General features: G+C 36.0%; 1 protein-coding gene across 4 annotated transcripts in view; it reads right to left on the minus strand.

Annotated features, from left to right (window-relative positions):
• Window positions 1–1,601: 1,601 nt before the first annotated feature.
• The window catches only part of KLHDC1 (kelch domain containing 1), a 37,701-nt gene continuing 24,245 nt past the window's right edge, over window positions 1,602–15,057 (minus strand). For 2 of the 4 annotated variants that reach the window (XM_043920227.1, XM_043920229.1), the window contains 5 exons: window positions 13,750–13,862; window positions 12,173–12,245; window positions 8,013–8,097; window positions 6,095–6,147; window positions 1,602–3,418 (listed from right to left, as the gene is read on the minus strand). In XM_043920227.1, the coding sequence (XP_043776162.1) occupies window positions 3,232–3,418; window positions 6,095–6,147; window positions 8,013–8,097; window positions 12,173–12,245; window positions 13,750–13,862 (511 nt within the window). In that variant the 3' untranslated portion in view covers window positions 1,602–3,231. Of the gene's footprint in view, window positions 3,419–4,977; window positions 5,071–6,094; window positions 6,148–6,185; window positions 6,495–8,012; window positions 8,098–12,172; window positions 12,246–13,749; window positions 13,863–15,057 lie in introns of those variants that run through there. The other 2 variants (XR_006344025.1, XM_043920230.1) reach the window with 2 other exon arrangements.

The following is a 15,057-nucleotide window of genomic DNA, read 5'->3' on the forward strand; positions in this document are numbered from 1 at the left end:
GTAAGATATCTATGGTTGCCAGGGCTTAGTGGGGAGGGACGAATAAATGGGCAGAACGCAGAGGATTTTTAGAGCAGTGCTTAGTTTCTATGTTACTATAAAGGTAGATAAATGTTATTACACATTTGTCTAAGCCTATAAAACATACACCACCAAGAATGAACCCCAACATAAACTGTGGACTTCAGGTTTGTCTTAGCTCAGGCAAATATAACAAAATACCACAGACTGGATGGCTTAAACAACATTTATTTCTCACAGTTCTAGAGGCTAGGAAGTCTGAGATCAAGGTACAGACAGACTTGGTACTTACTGTGGGCCCTCCTGCCTGGCAGTGGGCTGCCTTCTCATAGGGAAGGGACATAGAAGGAGAGCTCTGGTCTCTTCCAATAATCCATCCCCGGTCCCCACCCTCCTGACCTCATCTTAACCTAATTACCTCCCAAATACCCCACCTCCAAAAATCATCACACTGGGGATTAGGGTTTCAATATATGAATTTTGTGGGGATATAAACATTCAGTCCATTACATGGGTGATTTAGAAAATGTTCTTGCTGTACCCACGTGCTGGACCACATGGTAACTCCATCGAGCTGGAAATTCCAATAGAATCACAATATTAATACAATGGAAAAACGGGCACCAAAAAATGGGAATTCTTAAAACTGCTTCTTTTCCTTTGAAGTGTTCTGAAATCAAAATTTTACTTTTTCAAACAATATGTACTACCATGAAAATTATTCTACTTTAGTGAGTTTATATTATTTCTCTCTCACACATACATACATATAAATAATGTAGTTATGAAACATCACTTTGTTTCTGGGTTGGCAGCATGAAGTTCTAAAGAATATTTTTAAGCTTCTATCAAGAGGCTGATAATTTTTAAAGGTGTTTTTGCAAAGATACTACTTGGAAAAGATACTACTAATTTTGATATGCCATTTACTGTATCATTCTAAAAATGATAATACCTCAAAAGAATCCTTCCTGACAACTGGACGAATATTCTGATACACATAATAAAGATGGCCAGAAATTCTTTTTTCTTGAGAATCAGACTGGAAACCTATTTTGTGAACCACCTGGAAAAAGAAAAAAGTCAACCCTCTAGACCCATCTTTCAAACAGAGAACCCATAAGGGAGGGTTTAAAGTTGTGAGGCTGAAGGGAAAAAAAAAAAAGTCATGAGGCTGATGTTGCCTTGGGCTCCTATACACAGCACAGGTCAACAACAAAAGAGTTGACAGTAAACCATACAGAGGTAAGAAATGAGGAATGAAGACTGCTTGACTAGGGATTTTCAAAACTGGTTCTGCCAGCTCCCAGAATCTTTACATCTCTTAGTAGCAAGGAAGCCCTGATTTAAGGCAAGTTTTGGAAATTGAAGATCAGATTAGAATTCCCTGCCACTCCTAACATGGGGCTAGTTCAGAACATAACTTTTTGAAGTAGTACAGCATAATCAGTCAAATAAGAAGAGCACCAGATTTGTGTGCCAAAGATAATACATAGATTTTCATTCTCTTAAAGCCTTACTCAAGTGTGTGTGTTTTGAGGGGCTAATCTAACTTTTAATGTTTAGGTAAACTGTTTATAAACAGAAGTACTTTTCTAAGAGGCTAGAGAAAGTACTGAAATAATTCAGAAGCTATTTAAAAAGAGGTCATCCCACTGTGTCATCTATCACTATCTAATATATTTAGATAGTTTTTCCTTATAGACTGCTGATACTAAAGTTCATAGTAATAAAATAATTACTTCTAAGACCTGTATTACCTGTGAGACTCACTTTCTAAATCTGTTATTCAGCCTGAAAATAGTAAGCAGAAATGAAAACTTATGCTGAAGTATCATTTGCACAATTCTAATGACTGGTTCACACTAACAAAACTAGGAAAATAGTAATTCTATATAGTTTGTATAATAAAATGCAAACACAAAATATTTCAATACATAAATAGAAGTTTTACACATCCAAAATACAGTACATATATATATATATATAAAATATATCTCTAAAATTTAAGAAGATCTACAAACTACTGTAATTTTCATTATAAATTACACATATACTTCAATATAGAAATACATTTACTCTAACATTTTAAATTGCAGAGCCAACTTGCATGGTAGTATGGTAGAAATTTTATATACCAAGTTTTCAGCAATTCCTTGTTATTAGTAATTTAATGGATGGATATGACTGTGATATATGAAGAACTTCTTAATTATGGAAAAAGTACTATTTAAGGACTACAAAGATAAATATTCATGTTCCATTTCTTTATAGGGAGTTAATACTGAAAACAAATGGTAAGATAACATATTTCGAATAACCTGGGTCTTGAGCACCAACTCTGTAGAATGGTGTGGGCCAAAATGAGTTTCTAGAAAGATAAATTACTAGGTTATCATCCCATTTCATAATTCACTGAAGGTTACTTTTTAGAAGTATGCCCCCAAGACAAAATGTATTTTAAGGTGTCTCAAAAGTTAATAACTATGCTGCCTCTCAGTATGTCAAACCCTGTATGATAAATCTCCACTGTAACGCTTTCAAACATTGTCTTTATATATACAGAGAAAATGGGACAATCTAACAACTTAGAGGTAACAGAAAGACAATGAAGACATTCATTTCCCTACTCAAATAAAGATGACCAAGAATACTTTACTAGATAAATGCTAAAAGGAGTTCAATATTTAATCCCATACCAGTGCCTGCCTATTTTCTCGTTTTGGCCAGCTACATTAGTTATTTAAGGAGAAGTTCTTTAAATAACTGAATTATTTAATGGGAAACTTTAGGTGACTTTAAAGTGACTTGAGAAAAATCTATTCTTTCTGAAAGCTGACATGAGGTGTTTTTATATATCTATTTGTCTTTATGTTGGAGAGTCCCTAAGTCCTTGGGTGTAATTTCTTAATTCTTCTCAAATTTGTATAATCTTTCCTGTAAAGAGGACACAGTGAGTTAAAATCTCTGACAATTGTACTTACTTTCAGAAAGTAGATTTTTTCTGCAACTTACAATTAAATTAATTTACAAATATAAATTAATCTGCCATTAACATCTTCTTTTCATATATCTCATGCCATACAATCACTTTAACATAGAATTTCTGTTTCAGATTTTATCTTCTAAATAAAGCCTCCAATTTAGGGGGTAAATATACAGTCTGATTAAAATGTTTAAACATATTAAACATATAGCATATATAACAACTTAATTGCTACTGATCCACTGATATTTATTTTCTGTTTCTTCTTTTTGGGCTCTTTGTTCTTCCCGGTGATTAGCTGCAGTCCAAAATGTTATTTTTTTGAGTACTTGTTGGAGAAGTTTAGGAGGTAATAAAGATATCTGACTTTCTAAAATTATAGCATTTTTACCAATGCAGTCAAGGCATGACCTGTAAGCCAAACATAACAGAATTATTACTTTTTGAACCTGAACTTATAAAATATGTATAGGCAAGTATTATAAAAATCTCACAGGATTATGTACTCCCTTTGTATTGTTTGGAACGTGACAGGATACATGTTCTTTCCAGAGCACCACATTAATTGTGTATTTTTATAGCATAGTGCCGTGTCTGACCAAAATCCAGTTACAACTTACCATGTATACTGTTCTTTAAGTAAAAAAGATTCAGACTTAATTTTGAAGCAAGTTAGTCTGAAGCAGACTCCTTTTCACGTATTCTTCCAGCCCAATAACCACTCTTCTCTGAGAACTGTCTTCTCCATCACCCTGAGATGCAACACTTTGCATCCATTTCATTCCCTGTGACCCAACCCTCCCTGCAGCTTGCACCCACCTCCAGAAATGGACTGAGTCCTAACTCAGCCAAGCTGAGTCCTAACCTCAAAGGCAGGCACGCCCAGTGTCCTATACTGGTTCATCTTCCCCATCCCTGCTTATCTCCCCTTCCAAATCTTTCCTTGGTGCCTTTTGAAACACCAGTTGTGTCCACAAACACTCCTGCTTCCTCTGACTTTCTGTCCTTGTTTTAAGTGAAATCTAAGAAAGCTGCTTTCTGCAGTTTTTTTTTTCTTTCTCTTCTTGAGAAAAGGGAACAAATTTCCCCTATCTCCACTTTTACAGCCAGGAGCGGACACTAGTATGCATTCTCCGTGCTCCCCCCTCCTGCTTCCAGGCTGCAATCATTTCACCCTCCGGTGCTGCCATCTGTTAATCTCCCGCTCATTTCCCCCCACTGCTGAGGACTTTGGCCCTGGGCTCCTCACAGTCTTGTCCCTAGACTGATTTTAACATCTGTGTGGAAAACCCTCTTTACTCTTATGACTTCACTCTGGACAGTTCACCTCTGAAATCTTAAACTTCTGTCCTCCTCCTGGACCACAACCTTATATTCTTTTACCTCTTATACCCCTTTCCTCCTTTGACTCTTTCCAGATCTCCAAATAATGACACCAGCCCTGTTGTAACTTTCTTCCCTAACCAGCCTGTCCATATTCATTTCACAGTTTATCCATATGCATTTGCCTGTCCATACGCACTTCATTCTTCATTCTCTTGCCAACAATCTCTTTCTCCACTGTCCCTCTGTTTGTACCATCGTGGCTAAACTCAGCCAACCATCTCCTTTCTGCACTTACAACCTGGCTGCTTCATGCTGCTGGAGAAAACCACGTTTCTGTGGATGTGGCATACAGATTCTGTTCCATCTCCGCTGGGCCCTCCTGAGTGCTCAGCAGAACAATATTGTATTAATACCTCCCTCATCAGCATCTGCTCACAGTCTCGTCAGCAGCTGTGGCACATCTTCACTGTTCTTAAATCCACAGCCTCACCTCCCCTCTTCCTCCTCAGACAACCTCGCTGTCAGCCAAAACCACCTCAGTGCCCTGCCCCACCAACAAAGTCACCTATTCCTATAACTATATTTCCTTCTTTCCCCATTATTTTAAAAGTACTCTTCCTCCAGTCAAGGGATAGTTCTGTTACCTGTTTGCTAAAATCAACCTCCTCAAGAGCCTGCTCCATTCACTTTCCCTTCATTTATTGTGTTTCCAATAACTGCCTCGATGATGGCTTCTTCTGTAAGCATAGAAACAAATACTCTCACTCCTCTGGTCGCGCTCACCCCCAGAAGTCATCCTGGCTTCCCCCTGTACGGTACCAACAACATCTTAGTACTGCCAAACTCCAGGGCACTTGCCGACCCAGATGTTCTGTGACCTCCTTACAGGAAGCAGATGCTCCATCTGCAGTGACTTCCTCCCTCGTTTTTTGTGCTCCCTTTATCTCCTGCTTCATCTTTAACTCTGGTCACTCTCTTGCGCGTCCTTGTCCTATGCCTCAAATGTTATGAGTTCTTAATGCTCAGTTGTTGGCCCCCCGCTTACTCTCAAAACTCTTCCTGGGCAGAGCTGACCCACAAAGTCACACCACTAATAAAAACTTTGGGGTTAAAAGAGAAATTCTATATATTAATGAGACGTGCATGTATGTGTCTAGTATTAGACACACTCTGATTTCAGAAAGTTAAAATATGAGAAAGTCAGGCCTAGAATCAAGGAAGTACACTATGTTTAACACTACCACATGAACTAAATTCAATTTCAGAAACAAAAATGTGACTATACTGTATATTTTAATTTTTAGAAATGTACTGGCATATGATGCATCATTACAAATTTGATTATGCTTTTGCTGCTGCTAAGTCGCTTCAGTCGTGTCCGACTCTGTGCGACCCCATAGACGGCAGCCCACCAGGCTCCCCGTCCCTGGGATTCTCCAGGCAAGAACATTGGAGTGGGTTGCCATTTCCTTCTCCAATGCATGAAAGTGAAAAGTGAAAGTGAAGTCTTTCAGTTGTGTCCGACTCTTGGCGACCCCATGGACTGCAGCCCACCAGGCTCCTCCGTCCATGGGATTTTCCAGGCAAGAGTACTGGAGTGGGGTGCCATTGCCTTCTCCGGATTATACTCTTAGGCAGCTGTAAACTTAAATTCAAGTGATAAACTACTTGAAAAATATTATAACACTTCCCAAAAAGGAAGAAGAAAGAAATTATCATATATTAATAACATACATATTTTAAAGTAATGAATTTTCTTACCTGAGTAATGAATAAGGCTGTGTTTGAAAGATCAATAAATCGTTACAATGACCCTAATCAACATAAAAAAGGAGTGGTCAAGACTTTTAATAAAAATAACAGTAACATTAATAACTGAATATTTTTATTTTATAAATGTAGAAGAAATTATGTAAAGCAGCAAATAAATCTCTAGTCACACACACACAAATATATACACACCTGCTAGCTATACAAACTTTGGGTGTATGGTTACCATTTATTCAGTGACCCAACTTTTAACTAAGCACAGCCTATATAACTGCAAATGTTTTTTTTTTCTTAGAACAGTGGTTTCAAAATGAGAATGGCAGTGGTCTTCAAGTTTTTGTCTTTTAAGCAGAACTTTTTCTTCCAAATGATTCATTTTAAAATCTCTATTCTTAAAAAAATAAAAAATAAAATAAAATAAAATCTCTGTCTCCCTTTTCCAGGTGATAGATTCCCTGGGAATTCCTAATTTGAAAATCACAAATTCAGATGATTTTTTGGATAATGACTCTCTCATCGAAAAGTTAATGGGGAGGAGTCAGCAAACATTTTTTCTTATCCTTTCAAGTAGGTCTTTAGAACTTCACAATTTATGATCATGATTTTAATCAGAATTCATATGTTAATGATAAAGTTTGTATCCTAAATAGAGATTTCTAGTGCCAAGAAAATAAAGACAAACCACAAAATTTGCTTTTTATTTTTTTTAATTTTTTAATTTTTTTAATTTGCTTTTTAAATAAAGGTAAAGTTGTGGTTTTAATCTTTCCTTAAAGCACCGAGTTCTTAGCCATAGAAAGTTCTAAAACTTTCACTATACCTAACATTTGATTTGGAGGCCCCAGAACCTTACAGTAAACCAAATTCCCAGGAGAAAAGCCACCTTATTTCAGCTTGCCACTCTGTAGGAGCAAGTCTGGAAAAAACAATGCCTGAAGAGGTGAGAGGGCGCTGGGGTTCTTGGGGGCGGGCTCTGGCTCAAGAGTAGCCCATCCCCACCAGCTCCCAGTGTCAGCCATTCCCCAGCGCCTGATGCAAACCAGAGCAAGCAATCCTGAGCTCCTGGTCCATCATGTACAGACTGTGCCCATCTCTCTGAATTTCCCAGGGTGCTAGGAGGGAAAGAAAAATACTTTCCAAAGTGAAAAGTGAAAGTCATGTCCGACTCTTTCCGACCCCATGGACTACACAGTCCATGGAATTCTCCAGGCCAGAATACTTGGTGGGTAGCCTTTCCCTTCTCCAGGGGATCTTCCCAACCCAGGGATCGAACGCAAGTCTCACACTGCAGGCAGATTCTTTACCAGCTGAGCCACACAAGCTACAAAATCTACTTATTTATCCCTTTGACTTTAGTTTTATCAGATTTTAAAATCAGAATGCTTTAACTAAACTCAATTGTAAAACAGGGGTGGATAAAGCAGTGGCAAAGGGAACATAAAATAGAAATAAAATATACTTTAAACATTTCAAAGTAGTTTCCTCATGAAGGGAAAAGCTAGCATTGATAATGTTCCAGTTATTAAGTTAGGTAGCAAATTTCAAGAGTACTTATACTTAGTAGTTTACATATACATTATATGTATTCTTTTCATGTTTACAAATATTTTAATTTGATAAAATTATAAATACCCAGACTATGGGAAGGGTCAAAGAGAAAAGGAAGAGTCATCTTTTAAAAGCTCTTCTTAATAACTTGACTAATGTTAATAGACCTATTTTGATTTATCAACTCCAAATATCCTGAAATGCTTCACAAAAGTCACTCATTCTGGAGATTAATCATACAACAGTGTAGCATTTTGTGCCCTTTTTTCAATGTGGGAATATCAATAATCTTTTTGAACAGCCATTTAGCGTCAATAAAACAATTACTCAGAGAAAATATTTAGATATGAAAATTTCTTACTGTATCCAAGGAAAGTAAATCATCTTTGCTCCCACCAAATACCATTATTTCATTTTCTTTTCCCAAACAGGCTGTGTGCCATAACCTGTGATTGAAAATTATAAACCGTGAAATACTATCAAGGAAGAAGCTGTACATCACTTATAAATCAATTTTAAACTGAACACTCTAAAATTGAATCTATTTCAAAAGAGGCATGATTGAACATAAGCCTGTGCCATATCCTCAAAGAGGTTAGATTTTAAATTCCTCTAGAATCATTAGAGACTTGGGTTCTAGGGTTTATTAAATCACATTATTTCAATGAAAGAGATGACTCCCAATAACTCTTTCATATCATATCCTTCAACTTTTTTCTAACCTCTTTATCTCATAGATAGTATCACAAAATAAAACAATTTTAAAAAGAACTGACCAGCCTATTCCATAAACAGTTTTCTTATTGCTATCTGCCATGGCGCTATTCTCATCATTCTCTTTACATTGTCACATTAATCACTTTGGGTACAGAATACCATAACACGTTCCTCATTTTTCTGTCTCTAATCTCTTCCAGCTACATAGAACTGATAAATAATATATTTCAAATATTTATTGTTTTTAAACATGGATATTTCCTGATCAGGAAGCATCTGTGCCATTGTTCTTAGCCTCAAATTTATGATCAACAGCTATTTCTTTTTCTGATAAATTGTAATTTTCTCAAATGAACCCTCCCTCCAACTTCAGCCAAGTCCATTCATTTGTGTCCCCTAAGAGAAAAGCTTACATCTCTTCCTAGGCTTTGGTTCGCCCTGTTTCTTAGGCTTAGAATGAGAAGTCATTCTCTCAGGGCCTAAAAACAGGCTCAAAATCCCCAGGAAGGATTCCAAACACCACCCAAATTGGCTCTGTTACCCTCTCTGCTCAGCACCTTTCAACATTTATGTGCTTATTTTACAATATCTTAACTTACATTTGAAGACAAACTGCTCTATCTACTACTTCAATTGTTTGATGTAATTTGTTTTCTAACTCCCAACAAAAACTCTATAAAGTCTTTAAGGTAAAAAATGGCCCCAGTGGTGTGCTGGATTTGGGTAAAGCCAGTTGTGCCTGTCAACTCCAGGCACATCATGTTCGACGATATGTTGGCCACAGTGGAAATCAGCAAATGCTACAAATTAGGACTTTTTTCGGTTTTGTTTTTCTTGGACAGCAGTTGATAACTATTTACCAGCACACCACTAGAATTTCGGTAATCTAATTTTATGTTCTCCTTAAAAATGCTTAATAAGGTTTTCTGCATCCAGTAGGTGCTCAAAAACTTCTGACTAACAAAAGCAAACACAAAATACTAGCATAATTTACTCAATACACAAATTATTTCAGAAAGAGCTAGAGCATCTGATGTTGTTTTGGAAATGGTCTGATAGCTCATATTCATGTACAATTTCACATTAAAAAGTAATGTTACGTTTTTATAAAATTCAATGTTTCTGGGGGTCTAACCCTCAGAAAATAGTACACATAATTTCTCACTTTTAGAAAATAAATGAAGTTTTACAGTCATTGCTTTGTTTCTGAGAGTACTTGATTGCTTTCCTTAATAGGCCAAATTTCTGAAGCAATAGATGCCTCCCAAATTACGTACTACCACGTCTTTTATTACCACATAACTATTTTTAGTACATTAATTCTTTTTATTTAATTTCCACAAGTGCAAACAGTGGGATTGTGCACAATTTGTTAAAATAGTTTTCTCAAACAATCATGACACATTCAAGGACTAATGCACTTGGGACCCAGAACAGAACTGAGTCATTAGAAATTTTGTTTGGGAAATATTCTTCCCAATTAACTCTCCAACTTGTATGTTAGAATATAAGTTATATAGATCTTCAGCAACACGCAGATTATGTTGTAGGATTGGGGACAGGGTTTGGAGGAGGGACTGAGCAAAGGAGACAAAGTATAATGAATGCCCTCACAGGAAGGAACAGCTTAATTTTGAGAAGAGAAAGCCATGTGTAACCTTGGCAATACTCACGGGATTCAACAGTGCCTAAGGCTCTACATAGCAACACTTTATTGGACATCTTTCACAGAAACAAAAAAGGGACCTTGCTGATAGCCATCTATATAGCTGATCTGATATGACTATATAGATAGCTATTCACCCAAGCATAGTTTATCTAAAGTAAGACCTAGTGAAGAGAGTGCTACACTGTAGGACAGGGTCAATTTTGTCCCCAAGGGGACATCTGACAACATCTGGAGATATTTGATTGTTATAATACCAGGTGTGTGTGGCAAGGGGGGAGTGGGCGCAACACCACTGGCATCTATTACATAAAGGCCAGAGATGCTTCTAAATATCCTAAAATGCACAGGACACCCCTAACAACAAAGAATAATTTGGTCCAAAACGTCATTAATACCAAAGTTGAGAAACCTTTCTGTAGAATTACAAGAGGAGGATTGGGCAGCTTACATTTCAAATTGTAACTTGGAAAAGTTTGCACGAAATACATTTTGATGTTACATACACTCTTACTTTCATAAAAACAATTAGTATATATACACTTATATATGCTCTCCTTACAATAAACTGTATCCCACCTGTTCTCCTCCTCACCTTGTAACCTGAAGATAGATCTGCCTTTGTCTTATCTGCCTGAGGGAAACTCTGGCCTGGACTTCATCATCAAGGAACACTGGAAGGCCTTTCCTGCCTTGACTCTGGTGGCGTCTAGCTTGCAACCTGGTGTTTTTCTACAGACTGATAGCTTGTGTCCTCACACAGCTGCTCTAAGCTCATCGCCCGAGCACTCTCATACAGCGTACGGTCTACATGACACATCAGTTGAGTTCAAAGAAATCTCTTTACATAGCTCAGTTCTAACTAGTATTTTATTGATAACAGTTGTATGGCTCTCATTACTCATTAAGGATGGAAATATTAAACAGGAGCAATTAAAAATTAAACACATTCTTACTACCACTTTGGTCTATAAGTAATGCATGCACACAGACAACTGGAAGAGAACTAAGAGCTCATCTAGTCCAACTCCCTCATTTCATAGGTGAAGAAATTGATGCTCAGCTTCTTCAAAGTGACTTTCCCAAGCCAAAAAACTAAGTGTTAGCTGAGCAAGGACTAGAACACTGGGCTCCTGGATTTTAACACAAAACTCTTTAAATTAAACAATATATTTCAAAAGACCCAGAATTGCAAATACATTCCACTGAATTTTTATACATAAGAATATAATAATCACATATGAAGTTATGATAAGCTCTAAATGTATTATGCATGTTAATATAGATATACACAATGTATATATTTTTTAGGCCTTTTTCTCAAGTATGTTACTTGTTATTTCTTAAATTTCTGAAATACATAACATTAGATTGTGCATTAATATATAATTATTAGTAATAATTAATAGTATTAATAATATCATTAATTAGCTTAATTGATTAATATATCATTAATTATGCATTAATATATCATTAATAAGCTTCACATTAATATAATCTTAGTAAAAAATTCTGAAATACATGACATGAAAATGAATAAAACTACTTGAATCTCCTATGAATATATCTTCATTACATTCAAATTAGAAAAAATAAGAATTACAATATGAATGTGATTTTCTTTGCAGTCTAATAATGGTATATTTTTCTACAATCTTTTACTCTATAATATACCACAAATAACTAATACATTTTCAAGAAATTTCCATTAATGAGTACATCAGTTAATAAACAAAATAATAATCTGTCATCTACTTGATAAACATGAAAGCAACTTCCTCATTAAATTGCTATAAACCACTTCAAAACCCAAATAACTACTAATAAAGCCAACCCCATTTTCATCTACTTATTAAAAATATTACCATTATATGATACTTTCAATTTCTTAGCCTTTTGATATTTATCAGGCAAGATTATGCAGTTAGCTAAAAGAGTAATACTTTCAAATATACAAATATGGATAGAAACTGAATATATCCTTTCTACTATGTATTATTTGGGTAATACCAAGTTTACTTGAAAGATATCCTTCCAAATGGTTCCTGGTTTTAATGACAAACACTATAAATTTACTGCTATATCTTAATACTTTAAAATTCTTAACTATTTCAATATTTGCCAACTTCTGGACTTACCTGGGTTTTGTTTTAGGTAAATGTGTAAGCTGTTTCCAACAATTTGTTATGACATTATGAATCCAACCATCACCTGCAATATTATGACAGTCCAGAAATTAAGATCAGGTCTTTGGGATAAAATTTTAGTTTTTTTCCCCAAATTTATCATGCTACATTTATATGACTATCTTTTGTGTGTGTGCCTATTTTACCATAAAAATTCTCAAACATGGACAAAAGTCAAGTGAACATGACAATGAACTTTCACATAACCCAGATTCAACAACTATTAAGGTTTTGCCACATGTGCTCCATTTATGTCTTTTTGTCATTCTTGCTGCTGAATTATTCTAAAGCAAATCCTAGCTCCCTTATCACTTTCCCCATACATAGTTCAGTGAGCATCACTAAAAAAAAAAACAACAACTGGACATTTTGTAAATAGCCACAGTGCTATTATCATTTAACCACAATGCTACAGTCACAGCCAAGAAAACTCCAAATGGTTTTCTGGGATCATCTGATACCCACATGACCATATCTTAAACTGAATCTCTAAGGGAGGAAACTGACTAGACTAGGAATTAGGAAATTTAGTTCTCCATAGTTCAATGACAAAAACCAGCATATAGGGATCTGAAGCACTAGAGCTCATGAAGATATAATTAAGTAAACCCTAGTGTAATGGGTAAATGTTAATTTTTTTCTTCCAGTTTGGTTATTGAGATATAATTGACACAATACTGTATCTATTTAAGACGTATAGATGTTAGTTTTTAAATTATATTCCAAATCTATTTTAATTAAAAAACCCACAAAATTAGACAAGTATAAAAATCTATAAAAACTGGCTGTTCCTCCAACCAGCATCTGGAGTTTATGGGCCAGCAGACTGCCAGATACACAGCTGATGCACAATAAAAATTTTTCTTGGAAAACAAGTAATTGTTTTTACAGCCTATATAAAATTATATAAATGGTCTTAAGGTCTTATATAAAGTATCTTAAGGAAAATGTCTCTAGCTATAGAAAACTCTGAGTTAAATTACAAAACACTTAATATGTCAAACTAAGTGAATATTCTTGGTCATTTGTCTATCTTGATGCCACAATTTTTACTGCTGAAGAAAAACTGGGATACAAACTCACAGCCATTGGAATCAGCAGTGTCAGGAGTTAAAAAAACTCTAGCTAAGCACTTTCTTTATACTTCTGGAACAAAAAGAGAAGCAAGTGGCATTCCCACCTTGTCTTTTCAGAGCCTTCTGGGAAAGGCTCTTCTTCTAATCCCTCTTCTAGACTATAGTGTAAGCATCTGGGTCAAAATTAGGAGGTCACAAAATCACAGAATACTATAGTTGAAAGGGGCTTTAATTCCCCTAGGTTCAACTACTTCCTTTCCCTACACCAAGGAAACAGGAGAACTTAAAGAGAGGTAAGGGTACAAAAGCAAAGGGGACTTCTAAATTCTTGATGTGACCACATAGTTGGGGATAAAGGTAAACTATAAAATCAGAAAAAGAAAGATACCATAGTATCAAATGCAATTAGGTAAAAAGAATAAGATATTAATTGTAGGCTAAACTTCAGCTTACTTAATGGAATATTGTCTGCACTTAGTCCACCAAACAGGAAAAGAGTATCATCAGCTATTGGTGTTAAAGTATGCCATGACCGATGTTTAGGGTTTTCTCCATTAATAGGAATCCTGTGGTGAGGGAAAAAATAGAAAAGTCTAGTCAAAAAAATTTTGACTGTGTTAGTGAAAATAAAAGGTTTTTGATCATCTCAGATCTCGAAAGAAAAAACTGCCCTTCCCTGTTTAAAAAAATTTGATTATACTAATCCCACCTACAATAATATTTTTAAAACATTCTTAAATTCTTAGACAAATTTACGCCATTTCTTTCCTTGTAACATCTATCCCTCTTGGCCATGGAACACAGACTGAAAATTTAAAAAGTCAATTCCTAGTTATTCACAATGCATACTGAGCATCATTCCTACAGAAATGCTGGATCCTATGGAGCTCCTAGGCACAAAAGCCTTTCTATGTCCCCTTCTCTGAGTTCCAAAGGGCAGGTTCAAACAGTTGCTGATCAGGGAAAGGAGGGGGTGCAGAAACAAGGGAGGAGCAGTAAAGAAACAAAAGTGCATTCTTGGGGCAGGGTCCTGGTTCCACCTCAAGGGATATATATAATATCTTTGAACTCTTCTGTAGCACTGAAACCCTCACCAAATGGAAGATGTTAACTACTCGATGAAACATTCATCATGGCAGGGAAGGTCACAGTTTGCCCGTCATCATCTGACGTCAGATGATCTCTGGACTGAAGGAATGTGGACCCTGCACAAACCCTGATCCTTATCAGCAGTCCTGTTCCTGGACTGTAAGACTCCTCACAAGCTCCCTCGGGTGGGGACACACAGTTTTGAGGGCATTAGCCCACTGTTGTCCCCTTTGCCTGGCACAGCGTAGAGCTATTCTTTTTTACTTCACCCAAAACTCTATCTTTGAGATTTAATTCGGTGTCAGTGTACAGAGGCCAGATTTGGCTTCCCTGTTGGTAAATCAGTAAAAACTTCTTCAGGTTTTCAATGTAATTATTTTCATGTCTATCATTTTTGACTGTTGTTTCACATTTAATTTTGTATTTTCAGCTGACTGTGGGATTTTGTTGTTGTTTTTTACTTTGGTCTTTTTATTATGGAATTTCTTGAAAACAGTAGCTACTCTAATTACAAAATAAAAGCATGCAAGCTATTCCAGATCCAGGATAAACCTCTAAAGATTTCAAACAAATCTTGTCATATTCTTAAAAAACATAACCACAAGGACTTCCTGGTGCATGGGACACAGGTTCAAACCTTGGTCAGGGAACTAAGATCCCATAGGCCATGCA

This window comes from Cervus elaphus, chromosome 12 (genome assembly GCF_910594005.1).
Source record: "Cervus elaphus chromosome 12, mCerEla1.1, whole genome shotgun sequence".
Taxonomy (NCBI): Eukaryota; Metazoa; Chordata; class Mammalia; order Artiodactyla; family Cervidae; genus Cervus; species Cervus elaphus.